Source organism: Patagioenas fasciata, chromosome 2 (genome assembly GCF_037038585.1).
Source record: "Patagioenas fasciata isolate bPatFas1 chromosome 2, bPatFas1.hap1, whole genome shotgun sequence".
Taxonomy (NCBI): Eukaryota; Metazoa; Chordata; class Aves; order Columbiformes; family Columbidae; genus Patagioenas; species Patagioenas fasciata.
This window is the reverse complement of record NC_092521.1, coordinates 49,043,252-49,065,233: the sequence shown is the minus strand read 5'-3', so window position 1 is coordinate 49,065,233 and position 21,982 is coordinate 49,043,252. Positions and strand designations below refer to the sequence as shown.

Genomic DNA, 21,982 nt, shown 5'->3' with positions numbered 1-21,982 from the left:
ACGAGCCCTCGAGATAATGGATTCAATGGGATACACTTAAAAGATCATTTTTCTCTTTTGTATTGACTGCTTGCGCTGCCCTAAGACAGGAAGGGCTTTCATTTTTTATGTAAGCTGGAAGACCCTGAGGGCCCTCTAAACTGTTTAAGAGGGATCAATTTTCAGATGGGTAGAAGGGGCCCAGCAGACCTTCACGGTTTGGAACACCTTCTTCCCCTCAGATCGTCGACAAGTTCGGGCAAACCTAAAACCAGCTCCCAGCAGAGCCGCTCTCTGGCATGGCAGGGTTCCTGCTGTTTAGGATTTGTGGTTAGCATTCGCACAGAACTATAATTTATAGTACGCATATGAGCAACAAAACAAGAAGAAAAAGTTTTGCAGAAGCAAAATAATCACTACTGCTGATGGAGATAAACAGTAATAGAGCTGCTAAGCAAAGCAGTTCTTGGCACTGGGGTAGCGGCAGGAAACCATTATCCTGTAAGCAGGCTTAATACACTGATATTGTTGCAATTACATCCAAGCAACCTAACCAAACAAATTCACTGTAGGCCAAAAAAATATTTCCAATTCAACATTGCAACATTTATTTTTTAATCACAGCACAAAGAACACTTTTGGGGTGTGGAAGGACATAATCCATCATTTGCTCTGAAGTGACACACTTATGGCAAATGCTGTGCATTACAACTTTCTGTGCCACTATAAGTAACTACAAGTGATTTCTCAGGCAAGGAATGCAAAGGGTTTGGGTGTGGACCTGGGAGATGGTGCTTATCCTTCCATCTCCCTCCATGACAGCAGGAGCTGAAGGCGAACCACATGTTGCTGCCCTGGGACTTCAAACACTCCTCCCGTTTCACGAGGTGACACACAGCTTGTGACAGCTCTCTACCTGCAATGCGCCTCATGTGGACAGAGGTTTTGCCATTCAAATATGGCCTGCGTGAGAACACAATTTTTAATTAAAAGGAATGGGATTTCAATAGGTCACTTAAAGAACAATTATGCCTACCATGTGACTGACAGGCATGTCACATTTTACCATGAAAACCCCACTGGGGTCTAAGAGGTAGAATTAATCTTTATAAATTGGCAAACTACTGAATTATACCCCATTGCATATAACAATGCTCTGCTCAACCATCTCACGAACAAAAGCCCTGCATCTTTCTATCACTCTCCCCTTTCACCTTTTTTAATCCTTCACAAACAGATTTTTTTTTTATTTTCATGGAAACCGAACTGTCAGTGCTGTTCACCTTCAGCGAGTGCCTTTTCTGCAAAACGCAGCAGCGTGTAGAAATATAAAAGATAGGTCTGCAGTAATTAGCTTGGGTACCAGACGCGGCACAGCTGAGTTAGCTGGAAGCAGGATAAACGAGTCCAGGTGGAGCATTGTGCTATATTGCTTCGAGCACCTGAGCCAGCCCAAGTGTCTGCACACATGGCACTGCACAGTGGCAGGACTGGGTGGGAAGGTGACCGTCAGCTCACTGCTTTCCTCAAGGCGTGCCCCTACAAAGCATGCCACAAGAAGTAGCTACAAGCTCAGCTTAGGTGCTTTCAAACTGTTGCAGGAGCCCCTTGGTTCTCTGAAGCAGGCACAAAGGGCCTTGAAAGTGCCTAGAAAATTGTCCAAATTAGGTGGAGAAACAACTGTGCTGAAGAGTCCTACAGATGCAAGCTAATGTACACATCACAGCTGGAAATAGTTTATTCGATTATCAATCCAAACACTCAAAAAAAGAGATAGATATCGATGAGCCTCAGAGCACCCTTTCAACTGATGTCACTACCAGTGAAAGTGCCACCTGAGATATCCACAAAATATGCTGGCTGCTTAACTACTCAAAGGAAGCTCAGCATTAACAGAAGCCAGAACACCAAGGATGTGTGGGGAGAAAGGGACAAGTAAGCAAGCAGCGTGCCTTGATCTGGTCAGGTAAAGATCACTTGTGATCTGTGTGATCTCTGACTGCTTCCAATAGAGACAGAAAAATGTAGATGAAAAAGAAATTAAGACAAAGCAATGAGGGAATTCAGATGATAGAAACAAGGTCGATGCTCAGAGCAGAATGGGGACACAACACAGATACTGAAGGGCAGGAGTTAAAGAGACAGCAACATGCAGGGAAAGAAAGACTGAGGATGAATGACAAAGGAGAAATAAAGCTTGTCAGATGACAGTTGTCTCATTAAGATATGACCACATTTGAATAAACTGCAAACCAGTTAAGTTAGAAGACACATTCACGTAACAGGAACTGGTGACATTCCCCAAGTCAACACAGCATTTATGTATTATTTGCACAAAAATGAGTGTAGATGAACACTGAATTCTAAATAGTTTTCACCATTTCCTAGGGAAACTTTGCAAATACATTCCCAAATGGCAAACGGACCTGTACCTGTGAAACCCGGTCAGAAGGCTGATCACTACCAGAAAGAAGTAAGCCAGAAATTGGAATCTATATCCTAAAGCTCCAAACACACCCAAGAGGTAGCCGGGTGTTGACAGTAAAACTGGAAGCCAAATGTTTACTTCTGCAGTTACGTATGTACTAGATGACAATTTGCTTAGCAACTACATTGCAATTTATGAAAGACAAATGAAGTACAAACAGTTCATGGGCGAGCAGGATGAGAACCTAGTGCTAACACACAGAGGTTCCAGAGTGCAAGGACTAAGTATGGCAAGAGGCAAACCAAACCACTGAACCTCAAGACTGGTTCAAACCTGGACCCTATCAGAAGTGATGCGTAAGCAGAAGGCTTCAGTGACACCTCAAGTTTCTAATGGACTTTTCCTTACCAGATCAGCAAGACCCATAGACTCAGCACTCCTTTCTTGCTCCCCAAGTATTTTCTTGGTCAGTTAGAATGAGAAATACTGCTTGGGTGCCTTCACCTTGGTTTAATAAGCCACATGACTGGGTAGAAAAGTGTAAACACTACCACAGCAAACTATTTCTCACTGACAAATTTCCATCCGTGGAGCTGATATCAAGCAGCCTCTGCAGTGAAAGGGTTTCTCAGAGCACAGACCCTTCAACTAGTTATTGACAACCTGTCACTTCACAGGACTACTAGTCTGCGAAACAAGGAGCTGAAGCCTTTAGCTTTGTAACACTCCTGAAAGTAGAAATTTATTCCCCTGAATATTTATTTCCTTGCTGTCATAGCCACACAGTCACAGCTAAGAGTGTCATGAACTCCTGCCACATCAGGTCTGCACAACTGCTTTCCCTGGGTCTGCATATGTGAAAGTACTCTAACAATCCACTATCTTGACCTTGCAGTCATTTTACACATTTGAGTACAAAAGCAGTGAACAAGTACAAACCCCTGCTTTTCATCCTCCAAATAAACAATACACAAAATCACTTTTACTGACACTCAGAAGAGGAAGACATGGACTCCGTGGCTCCTTTCAGTGATGACTCATCACCAGTTACTGACCACATGATGTGAGAACCTGCTAATCTGATCGTGTTATTTCTTTCACCTAGTCATCAGCTACAAGCAACAGCAACGACTTGCTGAGCTTGCAAGTCGGACATATTATAGGACTAAGATTCAGAAAATATTCACTTTTACTGAGGTGACAGTGATGACTGACCAGTGGTGATCATTAATTAACGCAAAATGATGTCAATATGTATCCTACGTTCAATATGCACACCGAGAGATACAATTAATCTTGGTTCAGCCAGGACCAGAAAATACCCCTCTGAGCTGTTTATTGACAGATGTGTGTTACAAAAGATTTCTCTTCACAATATCAGGTGCATAAATTCTCTGAATTTCTTGAAATAGGTATAAAGCATACTATCATTCACGGTTCTGTTTTTCCCGCAAGTTTGTATATGTGGTTACACCAACCAAAACAGCTGTACTGCCTAACTGTACTGGGAGTCTGGTCCTCACAAATCAACATTTCATTTTTTATTAATACACATTACTGATGATACCGACATCATCAACTGTTTATATCTCAGTTACTGGCATCTATAAATATTTACACTTAGAGATAGTAATCTTTTACACTTTCAATCATTCACCCCAAAGCATTTTACAAATTCCTTTTTTCGTTAACCTTGGCAGGAAGCAACCAAAGCTCAAAGTAAAATCAATTATCTTGGGTCACAGAATAGGTCAGCAAGAGAGTCAGTGTAGTTCCCTGTTCCAAGCCCTCCCTTTCCCTTGCTGCAAGACCATGCAGTGATCAAATGATGAAATATAAAAGGTGAATAACCAGATGAGAAAGCCATCGATAGGTAACGAAGATTAAACTGTGCCTCTGCCAACCTCTTCTGCCTAATCCCCCACCTCCAGGAATGTTACAAAATGTTAAAAATCTGCAACCTGGATCATCTACTCTAACACAGCAGATTGAGTTAACATACAGCAACACTGAAAACTCCCAAGGAAGCTTGATCTTTACAATTCAAAACATGATGTTTGTTCTCAAAAAGCACAAGCCTATTGTAGTCTAGCTACTGCAGTGTCACGGTGATTTAAGAACTACCACCTCATCAGACTTTACATGTTGCTACTCCAGAGAGATGACAAAATACCTCCACAGGTAGAGATGTGCCTTTCAGGAAGAAGAATCCAAATGAGGAGAGTAGAAATAAATATATAGCAACACCCACTCTGTCAGTATTTCCTTAAAACAAACAAACAAACAAATCCCAAACAACCAAATTCTGCTTAGTTACAAATATTTGGATTTATTTCTTCAAACAATTAGCATCACTTGGATAGTATCTCTCAAACTCCTCTAAGGTGAGTAGGAAACGTGTGATGGGGCTGCTCTCATGGAGGTGTTGCAGAGGGAGCCCCACCATAACAGATCTCCTGCCAAACCAGAAGTCTCCAGCATGGTGTTACAACCTGCAGAAGTTTAAACTAAGGGCCAGGCTAGTGTCTTATTTTGGAAACAGGCAGAGTCTACAAACAGAAGCTGCCAAAGCTCTGAAGAAGGTGGACAGTGCTAACCTGCCTAATTCATAGCATGTCCTTGGGAGTCCATCTACGTAACTTAGGAAGGATAAGTTTTGTTTGCAAACTGTCAAAAAAGGCCAAGGACAGTCTGGGCATTCTCCTAAGTAATTCTGTGTTCTTGATGTAAAAGAAACCCTTACCAACCCAAAAAATCCCAGTGTCCTAACTGGATCCAAGTGTGTGAAATTTAATTTCCCTGAGGGCTGAGAGTGAAGATTGGGTAAGAAAACTGGGACACGAATGGATTGGCTCATATGAAAACTGAAACAGCCCTGGGCAGAAATTTGGCAGTATTGTGAAATACTATATAAGAATCCATCTTCATACACAGGGAGTAACTCAAGATGGGAGATGTAGCAATGCAAACAGATACCCTGAAAGGTTCTACCAAGAAATATACACAAGGTTTTAAAGGAAATCATCCTATTCTATGGTGAGAATATAGGATGTGGCAATCCAATGCCATGGTGTTATGCAAATATTTGTACCAGGTGACTTGGGCAGAACTAATTAAAACTCCAGATGCTTTGAACTTCTGAGATAGACAACGCTGCTGATATTGCTGATATCATACAGCTGATGCTCATATGATCAAAGTTAAACATCATCTCATGTAGTTCTGATAGTTGAGGTTGTCTTAGCCTGGTGCTTAGTAACTTTTGCTTGATATCATACAGGCAGCATTAAGGCTGAGAGATGTAGAAACGCTGACTCCAAGCAAAGAGTTCAATCCTACTACAAGATGATAATGCACTGAAAGAAGGAGTAGGCTGCTCAGGTTCAAATTTCAGAACTAATGCACTTGTGCTTCCTCTACTCATACTCATAAATCCTAAAACCCCAACCCATTTTCCTCAGACTTTCTGGTGACCATAGGAAACAATGGGAAAGCATGCATGTGCCTCAACTCTCAGAGGAGAAAGGCTCCTTTAGCAGATCCACATCTTGTGTCCATCTTCCCTGGAACAAAAAATATGAGGGTTTTTTTTCCTTGGCAGTGGAAAGCAGACCTATTTTTAAAAAATCTTCACTTGTAAAACCTCATATTTTTTGTCCCTTGGCAGTGGAAAGCAGACCTATTTTTAAAAAATCTTCACTTGTAAAAACAAAATAATAACAAATTTAGTGCACCCAAATCTTTAACAGATAATTTAGTGTTGCCAGATAGAACCCTGCAGATCTGGTAACTTAAGTAAACTGGAGGTTGTTGAGGAGAGCATGTTCTAGTTACAAACAGAACAAATTCCAAAAACATAAGACTCTTCACAGAATAGAAACAATTTGCTTGATCCATTCATATGGACATATGAATAATCACCAGTTATTAACTCAAAAACAGGGCGAATAATCTGTATATGGGTGAATGCATCAAGGTCTACAGTCCTGGTGAATAGAGCTGCAGAAAAGGACACCTTCCCCCTTCTCAGACATTTAAAGAAAATTACTGTTTCATTCAGAAGACTGACTTTATGTTAAGTCTTCTTGATAGATATACTGATTCAAACTGCCTCCTCTTGAAGCTTAAGCCTGGCAAATTGTATTATTCAGTTACATTATTATGTATGAGGCATGGTCTCACTGGTGACTTGGGAGAATCTGAAGCCTGTTGGTGAGATAAAATTACCATATGGGATCTTTCTTGTGAAAACAGTAGGTTCTCCCTGGTCTGGAATATAACTGGACTTCTTTGAATTCTACGCTACTGGATTTTAAAACTAATTTGGGCGTTTTTTTAGCATTATTTCAGTTTCAGAACTTAAAATTCTAGGATTACTCAATTCAAAACATCTGTTAGATAAGCTGCTTGTCTGCTGGATTGCTTATAGTCTCACCTGGGTTTCTTTGGAGGAATTAATGGATACCTGTCAGTAGGTTTTTTATATATCAAGCCACAAACTAGTTTGGAGGATATAACGAAAGAATTATGGAAAATGAACCCCGAGATCTACAAGTCTTTACCTGATATCATTTAAAGAATTCTTTTTAAAACACTCTTTCAAAATCCTACTCTACTGTCCAAGAAGGAAAAAACAGAGGCACAAGCTGAGATGCTACTGAACCCAAAAGGAGAAGGATGAGTACACCTGCTCCAAAGCAGAGACTGCTCTATCAGGATAGGTCTCCTTCACACCAGCAAGTCGCAGTGACTCCCAAGCTGCTGGTTTGGATATCACCCTTTCAGTCGCTCAAAGAAAGATGACTCTGGTACCTGGCCCACAGATGAAAGGTTCATTTTAGGCTTCTGGCCCTTAGACTACATGTAATACGACTCAGAAGTCTAATGACTTTCATGTCTCAACCTGTTAGATGCTGGAGCCTGCAACTGATGCCTTGACTCATCCCTGGAGCAGTGCTCTTTCAGGCAAGATAATCAAGACCTTATTTTTCATAGACAATAGACAGTAGACATACGACAGTAAGCCTCATGAGGCTTCAACTGGTCCAAAGTTATCTATGAGACCCTACCTTAGTTTTGATCTCATTCACACACGTGATATTGTTAGAAAAAGAAAACATACTAGCAATGTTGACCCAAATCTCAGATGAACTAACAAAGTTAGACTGTAGATATAGACTGACCAGGTCAGGCTCCCATGAACGATTTGTATTAAGGTCTAAATATTACTCAATAATTTGTACCCAGCACTCACCATATATATATATGTAGATAGGTATATACACACACACACTATACCCTCCATTGGAAAAAAAGTAAAATCGCACAGACAAAAACCAAACTACTATGTTGCATTTGCCAGTTTATTGCTTCATGCCATTGTCTTTACATCCAAATGAGTTTAGTAATTGCTCTTTTGAAGGTGTTAATGTTTAGAAAAAAAATATATCTCAAGTTCTCGAAGTGGCTGGGAATTCCAGGTTCTAACAGCTAAACTGGAAATATTCACTCATCAAGGGGTTCAAAAGACGTTTGCTGTCAGAACTGAAACACAAACACGTCAGAACGACTTGAAACAGAATGACTGTAACTCAGAGTTTGGGTTTTCTTTAAATTATGTTTGAAGTGCTTTAGAATGTTTAATTTATTAAACTGGCTTTGATAGTACAGCCATAGCTTTCACTTTCAAGTGCTATAATGGCTCAATTGAACACAGAATACATTAAGCTTAAATTCCACTGCCACCATACACTCTTATAAAAGACATTTTAGTGTTTCTTCACTTCAAGTAATATGCCGTCCCTGTGAATTTGACACGGGAAGAGAAGCTGCATGTATTAATAGCAGCAGGCTCTCATACTGCACACACAACAGTTTCAGACACTATCACTACTCCAACTACTGAAAAAAGCTATGTAATCACAACTCTTAATATCTAGATACAAGCAGGTCCTAATAAAAGTTCCCCAAAACAACAGATTTGGTTTTTGAAGAACAGTTCAAGTTTTTCCAAACATTGCTTCAATGTCTCCTGGTGGGCCTGTGCTTTGGCATGGCTTCTATTACCTCCCTCTGCCTGGCCTTCCTTGAGGAGGTTGTCACAAGACAAAAGAAAGGCCATGTGCCCACCTGTTTCTCTTTTGTACACCTTTATTTACTGTTCTCTTCCTCTAGCCCTGTCAGCTTCTAGTGTCAGAAGCACTATTCCAGTCCCACCTAAAATTACGTAGGCAACGCTGCAGGGGCAGTAGCACCAGTGAAACCCACACTTCAAACAAAATCACACCCCATGAAGTATGCTTTGTACCCTTTTGGAAAGGAAAGTCGGAGTTGCGGCACCAAGAAACTCACAAACCCCACCACGAGTGGAAAGACCACGAAGGCAACACCTTCCTCCTCGAGCAGGATCAGGTGGTGAAGGACAAGGTATAGGCTAATGCTGTAGACACAATTAAACACCTGCTAACTAATAACCTACTCTTAGAATTACAATATCACCACAGTGTTTATCTGCCATCAGCACCATGTGATATCGAACACACACACACACACACACCGTGTTCAATGCACTGTTGTTTTCTCAAAGCTTTCTTACTTCATCTACTCTACATACACCACTTGCTCGTGCATGCAGAAGCTTTCCTAACCACTTCGTACCAGTAAGCTACCAGAGTCACAAATGTTTCATTCAGAAGGCATGTGAGAGTTAAGAAGCTATATATTTGAAAAGTCCTAAGATTCTCTAAAAAGTGTTCTGTTAATGCCGTTCTATATTTTGTTACATACAACCTTGCCTTTACCTCAAGTGACACATCCGAGATTACATGTTGATAGTACAGGAGAGTGGTTACTGCTCCAAAAGAAAAACAAATACCACAACACCCCCACCTTTGGACTTAAATGCAGTATTGCTACAGTTTTTGAATGTAATAAACCACAGAACGGGTGCCCTGGCATAAAACCAGAATTCTAGGTGGTAGAAAGTAAGTGCTCTTTACCATTGGCTTGCTTTCAGTACAAACACATAGGGATTTGCAGAAGTGCCATTTGTCTGAAACATAGTAGAACAGGGAAAGAAAAGTCAGTCTCTTGCCTCCTACGAACAAAGAAACCTAATTTAATTTTGAAACAAAAGGAACTAAGTTTATCATTCTAAGACAGCCCCAGGACGTCCAAGCATGAAATGGAAGAAAAGGAGTTGCCAAAGACATGCAGAACAAGCTTTTTAGAGTTACCTGGAATCGGGATATTTTGTAAGCGTGGCCAAGCTGCTGGTATACATGTGCCCACCCACATCAATGTGAACTGGTGCGTTGGATTTTGTGAGCTGTGCTGGAGTGGGGATGCCTTGATTGTTCAATGGAGATGCAGGGGATCTAGTGATCAGAGGTCTTGACATATTGGGCCGACTGTCCTGTGAAGAGATAGACCTGGGTTAATGATCTCCTTAAAAACCTTGCAGAAACCCACAGTCTTGAGTCAATAGCACTGTCTCATAGGCTCAGCTTATGATTTTTATCTTCTTAAAGCACAGACAAATATTTTGTAGTTTTTAAAATCAATCCAGCGCAAAGAGTCTTAACTGGCTATGTTTTAAATAAGTGGGGCAAAATGCAGTGATAAAACCCACAGAGAAGAAACAACGTTCAATAAAACAAGTCCTTCCTGAACACTGCTCATGACAGAAAACCCATACCAAAAATAAAGGTCATTCTCGTATTTAGGAAGTGACAAAGGCTCTGACAGAAAGAGGTACAGACAGAAAGACCAAGAGCAAGTACTGTTTTTCTCAAATAAGATGACCCCAGGTAGACTTTCTGTTGCTTCCCAAGCCCACTGCCATACAGTCAGAACAGAAATACAAACCCTCAACTCCTCCATCCTGCACACTCTTCTCTCGAACTCCCAATTCACATAGCACGGAAACAGAAGCAGAAACACCTGGACTAGTCAAGTGCTCATGGACTGCAGACCACTGGACATCGACAGCCTTTGAGAAAGACATTTTCCATTTAAAAGTTAAACGTATGGCGACAGGTGCCCCCGCGTGCCCCGCATAGGCCGGCAGGTCCGAGCGGCTTTCCCGGGGGAGGCAGGCGGGCTCCGAGAGCCGAGCGGGAGCCGGCACTTTGCTGATGAAACCGAGTTTTAGTCACAAAGGCAGAGATGTTAACGCCGGCGAGGAGCAGCCGCAGCCTGGGTGCGCGGCAGGCGGGGCAGGGCGGGGTAGGCCGATGTGCTGGAGCCAGTAAGGCAGGCGGCATTCAAAGCCGGGGATTAAAATAGACACGTATTCGAGAGCGGTTTTTTGAGACAACCCCGCTTTGGACTGGAGGAAAAAGCTCCATAGGTGGCGGAATCTTGCAGGGATGCCTTGAGAACTAGGAGCCTTTGCAAATTACTAGCTTTACATTTAAAAGGTAAGCAAAGCAGCGAGAAGTCAGGTACACTTCATCACAAAACTCTCTTTGTTTTTTCGACACGTCTTTCAGCCCTGAAAGGTAATGGATTCCTTGTAAACATCTCCGCAGAGCCGGGCAGCAAACCTTGCAGAAGCAGAGCACGGTCATGGGAGAGAGTTACATGGTATCTGGACTAGCGAAGTCCTTCGCTGCCGAAAACGTAATTTCTCAATTTTTCACGGCTGTTAAAAGATTCAAACCATAAAGGCAACATGAGCCAGGTAAATGTCTAACTGAAATGATTTACAGGCCAATGTTGCACAATAAATCCAAGTAATATTTAACAAAAGGCATCTATAAACCACAAGGTACTTAACTAATTTTCTTTCATACGCAAAAGCAAGCTTAGGTCAAATACTGATAAAAATGAATGGGATGGAGAAAAACAACTAGTTTAGATGCTGGGGCGAAGGTTGGGTTTTCTTCTGTTTCTTTAAAAGCAGAAGTTAATATAAATCTGCAGAAATACCATACTTCATGACTACAATTGCTTGAGGAGTTGCCTGCGGCACAATGAAGACAAGTCCAGACAAAATAAGGCACACACGCTATGCAAAACTAATGTCTGCTATAAATGCTACGTGGTACAACCACCACCCAAGATGCTACTGATCTGCACCACGATATTTAGTAAAATAATGAAGAAAAAATTAGAAACAACAACTGGAAAGGTGAAAGTAAGAAGGCAAGGAGTGATACAAACTGGGGGAATAAAAAAAAGCACACACTGGACGATCAGTAGGAGGAAAGCAGTGGATGTGAAGAAGGGAACACATTTCAGTGCTTAAAAGTAGACAAACAGTTTGAAAAAAATACAATCATCAAGGAAGGCTGAAACTAAAATTCTGTAACTTGTATGAGACAGGCACCACTACCTCTCTTGGCAGGATCCTCTCTAGCAGAAAAAAACACAGCCCTGTTGCAATTTAGCACACTGCAGCACCACCGAGCCTGTAATAGTTTTTCAATTGGACACATTCTCCTGTATACCCTGCCTGGGGCTGCTCAGGAGAAAATGAACAGATTTGCAGGGTTAATATTGTAGTTAGGCTGGGACCTCATTCAGCATAGCTGCGACACTGCCGGCTGCATGAAACGGTAGAGGAATGTGTAGTATAAACTTGACTGCCAGGATGGGAGTCGAAGCTCTGTGGACATTTTACATGGCAATAAAAAAAAAAAAAAAAAAGGGAACCAGTTTCCAAAAATGAGACATAACCAAGCTGTCATTTATACAGTTTACCTACTAAAACTTCCAAGAAATAAAACCACTTTATAACAAAACCTTATTCTCTCTTATTTTACCCTCTGCCTTCTCAACACTCTCCCTTCAAGTTACCTGTGCTTATTGTGCCTGAAGAAGCAATGCCCATCTGCTCAGTGTTTAGATATTAAATACAATAATGCTAGCCTTGCTCCAGCCTTAGATCACAAAGCACATTTCCCCAGATAAAACCAGTTCACTGCTGTTTTGGAGACCAGTTTGAAATTAGGCAATGGTATTTCTACTGCAGTTGCCCCAGAGAAATTAAAGCAGAAATGAGATTCAAAGAACCGAGTGCTTAAAACCCAATTTCTTTTATGTAGCACAACCACGGCGCAGAAGATCACCATCCAATAGGTACAGCATTAAGACCACTGATATTTGTTTAACAGATCAACGTTAAATCATTGTATTAGTTAACTCATTGTATTGGTTCAGCTACAGAAAGGATAACACCAGGATAACACCAGGACAGTTTCTCTGAAGAAATACGCTGCTTGCGCTGGATTATTGCTAACATGGAAGTGAACAAGCTTAGGTAAAGAGTGGCTAGAACAAGGCACTGCTGGTAAACTAAGCTTCTCCTACCTAAAGTAATTAGAAATACAGTTCCTTAGAAACGATTAAGGGAGGAAAGAAGGAAGTCAGAGAAACTGAACTCAATGGGATCCAGCAAGCTATCTACAAGAGCTGATGGCAAGAAGGATCACAAAGCTCTTTGGAAGCCTTCCTTGGTGTGCTTGGTGTCAGGCAGGTGAGAGCTGCACCCTGGCAGGGTTTATAGCTCAGCCATGGCTGTTCCCACATGGGACGTCACAGAGGTTGTTGTCTGCCTCAGGATCTGCCCTGACTTTAACCACGAGTGGGACACAGCACACAGCGAGAGGCTGTGCAGGCTGGATGGGCAGCAACCTGCCTGATCTGTCAACAGCCTGTTCGTCACCTCGTACCTTTTCCTGCCAATTATTTGAATATTCGCCCTACAAAACATTAAGCACAGGAAATCCCAAGTTTTACAATGCTTCCCATGGACCAAAATACTTGAAATACCCTGTGAAACATTTGTCATTATTAGTACTCAAAGGTTTCTTCCCTCAACAACTTTTCAAAAGAACAAGTTCTGATTTCAAATCAGAATGAATTTATTACTGAAACTATGCACTCAAAAGTGCTAAGATCTATGTGCTAGTCAGGTTAAAGACATTTATGTCTTATAAAACATTTCAGTTTTGGTTCAGCACACAAACACACTGCTCTACTAGAGCATTTTGGTGCTCCAGCTCTAAACAGCTTGGGGCTTCTCCACTTTCTTGCTGATATTTGAAGGAGTCTTTCAACAAGCAGTTGGTATGCCAGGTCTTTTGAGTACATCTGAACCTGCTTCTCATTTTCTGCCTTAGGCAAGCCTTCCCTTAGGCTCAACAGAAGCAAAAGCAGCCCTGTCTGAACTCCTCCTCCTGGGGATTTACAAAAGACTTCAGGACTTAGAAGTCTTTCTACCAAAGGAGGCCGAGGATCATAGGGGAGAGCTTTCAGATCTGTTCTCCTCCCTGCCATTTTCTTCTATACCACCTTCTCCCCAACTTCATTCAAGCATATTGCTAAAGAGTAAGAATTTACTTCTGGGTTGAAAAAAACACAGTAGCTGTATATCTGAGCTGTGCACCCATACAACTGGTCTACTAAAGATAACACAGGAACCATGTCAATCTTCTGGTAGCAAGTGGAAGAAATAAGAGATATCTGAAGAATGTGAGTTATTACAACATGCTGCAAAGTGTACAAAAATCAAAGAGATAGGAGGCTTCCTCCTCCCCTCAAAACATTTGCTCATTTTAGGCTGCTGTGATGAGCAGTGGTTTCAGAAGTGTTATTTACACTCTGTGGTCTTGAGTAAAGTCATTCCAGTTCCCTTCTTGAGCCAGAAACCTTGACAAGAACTAAACTACTACAAGCCAAGCCAAGCTCACTTACTGGAGGACTAATATTTAAGCACAATACATCTACTTGACTCAGGACTGTGGGGATCATTTTAGGTTGCAGGTCAAGGCATTGCTGGCTAGAGTTACTGTAGCAAATATATTCCCTGTGAGCCAGCCCAGCTCAAGCAGGAATGCATATATGCTACTCAACATAGTACAGTACTTAATGTAGTAGCCTTTGTATCAAATTCTAAAATTACCAGATGCTCCCTGTCACAGCCCAAGCAACTAGCACTGCAGAGAAACTCAAAGTTATATATTTCAAACTCTCCTGGATATTTTGGAGGAAGGTGAGGACAAACTTGCCGTATCTAGTCTAGACAGCAGAAAGTATAATCATACAGTAGTTTATTCTAAAGCATCAAATCAGCCTGTATTCATTATCTCTTTTTTTTCTTCACAACAGCAAACCACAAGGGAGGTGCTGCTCCTCTCAAAAGCTTGGTGCCCAGGAACAGCTGGCAACACCAGTCAGCACACCCACATCAGCCATCTCCAGCAGAAAAGTCTCCTCTGAACACATGCACTGTACAGAGAATGACCCAAGACAGACTTTAGAAGCTTGAGACACAAATCCCTTTTCTTTCAGTACAAAGCAGAAATCACTCAAGTGTCATAGACAGCTATGCACCCAACTCCAAAATAAACAGCAGGCTGATGCTTAGGGGTGCTTGTGGGATGTGGCAAAGCACAGTTTAAGTCCCTCGTCCTGACCAGGAACATTAAGACACCTCTCAGATTTGGCTCCTGTTCAAGTGTCCCCATTTACAGGATGCACTTTTTCAAAACAAACATTTCATTAAAGGTTAAAAAAAAAAAAAATTAATCACGATCATGTCTCACCACAATGCTTAAACAAGTACCCCCCACGTTTTTTCAATTCAGCAAAAACAGTCACCACAACAAAGAGGCTGGAGAAAGCATTTATTCAATATAAACAATATCAGTACAAACAGCACTTCTGGAAGATGTAGCAAGCAGGCAGAGATGCACAGATACATGTCCAGGAAGCCCAGGTGCTCATCTCTGCTGGAAGGGGAAAGCCTGACAGCAGCATGTCTGTGGGCTGGCAACATCCTGACACCAAATTCTCTGGCTATGACGGTGGTACACTGCATCCACAGATGCCACAAGGTTGTGCTGACCCCTCAGACAGAACCCTGCAAGGTGGTCAAAGATGACCACATGCAGAGCACGGAGCTTGCAAGCTGCATTTCAGTTTCCTAAGGTGTACGTGCCATCGTGGTGCCTTCTCTTCACCCTTGCTCTGAAGCACAAAAATGTAGCACAGATCTTTGGCAAAACGTCTTTACACCTGAGCACATCCATGCCATTTCTTCTGCTTCTTCACCCTTAACACCAACGGCTGGTAGCTGTCTGAGGAGATGGTTGGACTGTACTGGTGTTACTGGGCCTACAAAACAAATAAATAGTCCATCATTTCCCCCACAAAAAATATGCCAATTGCGCTGTCATGTTTTGCCTTTCATCAATATAATCTGATTGCTCTTTCTCTCATAGATGTGAGCTTTAGGACTGCTGACTCTGAACTTTATGAATTATGTTTATAAAGCAAAACTCTAAAACAATTGTGTTTGAGTGCTGCATGAGAAACAGACCCAAAACACTATCAGCTGCAATTTAGTGCCACTGTAAGCAGAGATACCAGGTCCCCTAAAACTCAGCAGTATTACCAGAATTATTATTTTAGACATCTGGACGAAAAGTCTCATTTCATATCCTGAATGTCTGTCAACACGTGACAGGAGGTCAGATTTGCCTATACAACAGGATTTGGCTCCTGTTCAAGTACAATGGAGAGCCTGAAAAGTCAGGAAGTGTTTCTTGAGATGCTGAAGCACCCAAGCACAGCAGAAGACCTACTGCTATATCAAGCAGCTTCTCACTCCTCCCCACTGGCAGTGCCATGTTTGCAGCACTCAGCGTTATTTGCAGAAATACAAGCAGCATTGCATTTTAGAAAGGTGGATACCACAAGGCTTCCCGGGAGAGGGGACAGAGATACCCAGAGGGGTCCATCATAGCCAGGGTGTAAGGTATAGGCCACAATGAAACAAAGCCTTGTCTCAAACCTTCCCCTGGAGGTGCCAGGACAGATTTTCAAACTGTGTTAGGCTGTCTTCTGTATCCTGCAACAGCACAAATACAGATCAAGACTACAAAGGCGATGATAGACCTCCTGTGGCAACAGAGTGGCTACAACATTGGTAACTGGAGCACTTACCTGACAGGACAGTTTTAAGTGCTACATCCTCCTCGTCCCAGAGGCACTGGCCCCGGGGTAGAGCATCGATCCTGCCCCTCAAGATGAGGTTCTGTTGCTGCACATCCTGCATGCAGGCTGCTCAGAGCTCAGAGCCTCCTCCTCGAGATGCCGGTGCTGCTGAGCATGTAAGTCCTGGGGAGACTGTGGTTGCCTTTCCTTGGTAAAATGAGTCTTCCGAGGATTTCAGAGCTGATCAGGACCTAGAATAAATGCCACAGGTGCAGAAAACCAAATGTACAGCGAGGGGCGAGGTATCTGTGCTGGATGGAGAGCTGCCTCCCTGGAGACTCAGCACAGGTAAAAATGTCCTTGGACAAGAGCCTGAAGTCACTCTGAGAATCCCAGTGCCCAGCAACCGAGTCTGAAGCACACAACTAATTTCATCAGAACAGCTCTAATCACACCTTCATCAGGAACTGGCCACTGAGAGCTTATGAAAAATCTCTAATTAAGTGGAGAAAAAGGATCCAGGGATGAGGGCAAGAGTTGAATGTGCTTATACCAGTACTGCAGTAAAGGTGAGTCCAAAATCTAGTAAAGGTCAAGTTTACAGAGACAGGATATATCTTCTCAAGTGCTTATAAACTTCTCTGAAGATTCCCCTAAGCCTTGAAACTACAGACAAAAGTTTAGAAGTTTAATACCTCCCTCAAGATATTCTGTAAATTCATATTCTTTATGAAAGATTAACTCAGCCCCTTGCTTGTTTAGGTAAGCACTGCTGAGGCTAGCCCAAGTGTTTTCATTTATTACATTCTTCTGCACTACCTGCCCATTTCTTGCTGTGCACACCCTCTCTGCTTTGGTCAAGCAAGTGGTAAATGTGGCTGACACAGGATTTGACTTAAGCCCGTAATACAAGCAGGATCTTCTGCATATATCCAACCCGCTACACTGTTGAAACTTCACTGTTCCACATATAACTTGGGGGTCCAGCCCAGATTCACTACCCCCAGACACATGTGCTTCTACTAGCCACCTTTGCTTTCATAATGGAAGTAGCTGACTTCTATGGTCTTCAGATGTGCTGCTGATTTGATTCTTACTCAGGAAAAGCAGCAATTTGATTTACAAGCAAAACCGGATTTGAAAGCTGCTCTCAATTACTGCACAGTGCACCATTGCCCACCTGACATTGTATAATCACAGGGTGTTTACCCCAGGATGCAGCAGGCAAAAACACCTCCTAACCATGCTGGAGGATGCAGTTGTTTAGACACAGGAGGACATTTGACCAAAGGTCAATAGACCTGCTGTTCTGCTTCTAATGGCATCCTATAAGAGAAGCAGACTGGATACCTGGCATTTCAAGCCACTTGCTCCACGAGCTTGTCTGTTCTGCAACAGCTTCTACTCAAACCAGCAAAATTTATTTAGGAGTGACCAAAAGGAAGCATAATTCCCCATCCTGAGCCTTCTCTAAATAGAGATGCCCAGCCCGAAATACTTCACAAGGTGCATAGCGAAGCACCTCAGTGACCTTCACTCAGCCTTCTTTATTCTCACAGGCAAAAGGTGGATCATACCAGATACTGCATAAAATATTCCAAGTCAGTAAGTGCCAACAGATCACTCGGTCTCAGCAGAGGAAGGCTGCAGTCACCCTGGACACTTTAAAACAACCAACCAACCCCCAAAACAAACAAAAAAGTAACCCACCCCAATGGTATTAAAAAGATGTGCAGTCCCTGGGAAAGAGGCTGCCAAGTCTGCAGAGCCTTTAGCAGCCTGGCAGCCCTGCCCACACTACAGCTGATACTAAAGTCTCTGCTTCTGCTCCCCTGAGGCCAGTTTCATTTACTTTCCTTTAAACCTGGAAAATAGGTCACCTTTCTTCTCTTACCTCTATCAAACCTCAGGTAGCAGAGACAATGTGAATTTACTTGTACTTCGCAGGAAAGCAAGCACACCAAGGGAGTCTCACCTTTTGGCAAAGGGCAGAGGCTACAGACCAGTTCTCCTCCACACAAGGCGTCATTCATTTCAGTGAGCAGCATTGATCCAAATATCTTGGACCACTTCATCCCTGCTGCAAGAGGTATGGCCTGCCAGTGCCTTTGCAGATAACTTCCCTGTGTACTCCATCCAGTGTTCATATCTCCTCTCTGAAAGAGGCAGCCACTCGGGCAGCTCTCCCCTGCTTCTGGGAACAGCCCAGCATGCAGCAGCCAAGAGCTCCTGCTGTTGCCATGAGGGATGAAGCATCTCCCAGATCATCTCCTGCATCACTGAAGACAGATGTGGAATAGCCACCTCCATCTCGTGCATGTACATGGGGTTTGGACAAGGAACGGACATTGGAGGGGATATGGGAGCTCTGAACACTGGAATCCATCTGCCAGCTGTTCCCAGGTGGATGCCTCGTAGGTCAACATATATTAATAGCATAATTTTTAGTCAGACTTCTCACTCAACTGTCGTTGCCTTTTATCCACTTCTAGGCAGGCACTCTCTGTGCATATTTTGTAAGAGTATTTGCATAAGAAAAGGACAGAAAAAAAAACAACAAAAAACAACCCACAAACAAACCAAACAACAAAACACACTCCCTCCTGGGTTTAGAAGGAAAGGACTTCTGTTTGCCAGAACCATGCTGGTACATTTGAATGCAAAGTTAAACAAATCCTTAAAGACAGTGTCAAAATTTGAGTGGGAAAGAAACCAACTGGTTACATTCTTCTCGGACTGAGTTTGCAATTTGTCCAATAATCTTCTGGTGAGAAGCAACACCAAAAACCAAGCATTGCCAAAATCTGTCTGTTTTGTTTGCAAGTTCAGATACTATCAGTAATACATGAATAAAGATTAACATCTTGAATTGCAGTCATATCTGAAGAGTTTAAAGACCCATAAAAATGCAGACTTTAGTGGGATAACTGGAAGATCATAATGAACTGTCAGAATTTGAGAAATGGGTTTTTCTGCTTTAGATTTGACTCACAAACTGAACAAAAATTAGCCCGTACTGCCTTATTTGAAGTTAATTTACACTCCAGTTTGAATAGCACCTGCCCTTGGGTGTGTTCCAGAAGAACATCTACCTCTCCACAAAGGCAGGTTAACACCCATTGTAAAACTTCCAGAGGCACATTAGATGTCTGTTCCCCCCCCAGCAATTTCACCCTTAGAAGTAGAAGGAACGCTGCCAGTTACAGCCTGTGCTGAGGAAACACAAGGTATAATTTTACCCTGGGAAAATTGCTGAACTAGGAGCTTCTGGTGTGGCATAGGTCTTGCCTTTGCAATCCAATGGTTCTTTTGATTCAGAGAGGCTTTGAAAGGGTGGTGATGAAAAACATAGCCTCTCCCGTTGAATCAGCCAGCTGTCTGCTTTCCTCTGCACTTTTAAAATTTAGTTTATTAATTTGCCTAGGAGCACAAAGAGATAATACGGACCCATCTAGAAAAGATGTGGTTTTGGACATACCAATAGAACATTATCTACTTCAGACTGAACATGAAAACAGCAAAAAACCCACCTTTGGACCATCTGAAGAATTTAATATCTGGAATTACCTTACCAAAATCATATGGATCCAGTAAAACCATGTGTTTGAAATGCTGTAACACACAAGAGCTCTAAGCACTCTCCAGATGTTTCTTGCAGCAGCCAATAATAAAATATTCTCAGAGAATCGTTATTTTGAAGACATTGCATCTACTTAATAATTACAAGCCTAGACAATAAAACAGATGATAGTTTCATCTATAACCTCACTGCAGAAAAAAAAAGGCACAGAAGGGCTTTAAAGCCATACATTCATAATTACCTAATTTACGATGAAGATGTAAACATAACTGCAGTTTTGACAGTTACAGTTCAGGCTGGTAGATAATTCCAAATACTGTGGGAAATTCTAATCTTGAATTATACATCCCTCGCTCCAGCATCAATGCAAGACAACACTACGGGTTAAAAGGACCAACTTTTAGGAGTCCTTGTGTCATTGCTGGGTTTTCCTCCTCTCTCCTGTCCACCTCCCCTCCCAGAAGGTCTCTGAAGCTGAACTTAGCAAAAGCAATGATCCCACCTCTTAAAAAGGATAATCTGCTGAAAGCCCACCAGAGAGTCAGACACTGCCAAGAGGGAGGACAGTGCGAGGAAAGGATAAAAGCTGAACTTACTGAAACAAGAAGATGTTTTGGAAGTCCTTGTTAAGATGGACCGCATTAGGGAACATTTACTCAGCTCTACAACGATCCCATGCATTTCCAGGGCTAGCTGGGACTTTTTACTCTCCTCTATAACTCCCATTAAAATTATCAGCCTACGGATTTCATAACAAGCAGGAGAATGAAAAAGCGCAAACACTATCATGATGGAAATCATATTATCGTTAGTTATTTCAAAACACACGTGGGTTACTTAATACCTCAGGACAGGTGGCACAATTTCACATAGGTGCTCCCGGACAGGAAACAGCCTCCTGCTAAAAATATGTATGTGAGGCAGCATGCAATGATGGGGGCCTTCCCAGAGCTCCCAAAATAGGCTATGCACGTGGCACATAGGACCTGAACTGAAAACCATCAGTGACCCAGATACTTCTCTGCCCCCACCTCATACTAAAATCTGTCCATCTTTGGATACTAAATCCGTCAGGGGAGTAGGTATGCTTTCTGGTGGCTGGTACAAAGGGGCTGACATCCCAAAACAAGCTAAATACAGCTGTGGTTAAATTCAAAAGGCTCCTTCAATGCAGTAGTGCATGAAGGTTTTTAGTTTGTTTTACCTCTTCTCTGGCGTTTGAAGTTTTCTTAAATGCTGGGAAAGCATTTAGGGACAAAGGGAGAAAAGGAATGGTGGGCATAAGACTATGAGCGTCAAGCAGTAATTTCTTTTGGTTGGTGTATGGGGCACGATTTGAGGAAAGGTGAACACAGGAGTTTTCTCTGGAAAGCAAGAAGAGTGCTTGGCAAGACAATGACCATATGGCATAAGAACAAAGCATATTTTAGATTTGGTTCATTTGATTCCATTATGTGTAAAAGATAATTTAGGATCCAAGGCTAAGAAATAGAATTTTTATTATTATTGTTTTTAGACTGTAGGGATTTCTCCAAGTAGTCATGGTAGGTTGTATGACAAAAACATTCATTTGGCAGCCAACTTTAGACCACAAGGATAAATTAACCCCAAATCACTATAACCATGTGCTATATGCTAACAGAAGCTATCATTGCCCCTGCGAACCTCCACTACCTAGTTGTAGACAGAATGACCTCTGCTAACTAGCTCAGCAAACTCTTAATTTTATATTAAAAGCCTTTTACTTGACCTGAGATCACAACAGACCATGCACATAAACTTAGGATATTGAAATCTTATACACTATACATTTCCCTGGATTGCACGGCCTGCTTCAAAGTCTGCTTTTGTGCTTCTCTGGTCATTACCAACACATAAGGTATCAGTGCTTGGACAACAAAAGGATCTGAAAATGTTTAAAGAAGCAGTAAAGACTATGTCTATCAATCAACAAGAAATGCCCTCTCACTTTCTCTAGCTATTGGCTTTTATTGCCTCCAACATACAACACACATTTTAATAAAATTGAAAAGCTAGAAATAAATACACAT

The 21,982-nt window shown here is 42.1% G+C and overlaps 1 protein-coding gene across 6 annotated transcripts in view; it reads right to left on the bottom strand.

Moving 5' to 3' along the window:
* Window positions 1-21,982, bottom strand: part of KCTD1 (potassium channel tetramerization domain containing 1) — a 105,288-nt gene that overhangs the window by 25,967 nt on the left and 57,339 nt on the right. For 4 of the 6 annotated variants that reach the window (XM_065832539.2, XM_071804170.1, XM_071804171.1 and 1 more), the window contains exon 2: window positions 9,643-9,821. In XM_065832539.2, coding sequence (XP_065688611.1) covers window positions 9,643-9,821 — 179 coding nt within the window. Of the gene's footprint in view, window positions 1-9,642; window positions 9,822-10,273; window positions 10,568-16,360; window positions 16,501-21,982 lie in introns of those variants that run through there. The other 2 variants (XM_065832540.2, XM_065832538.2) reach the window with 2 other exon arrangements.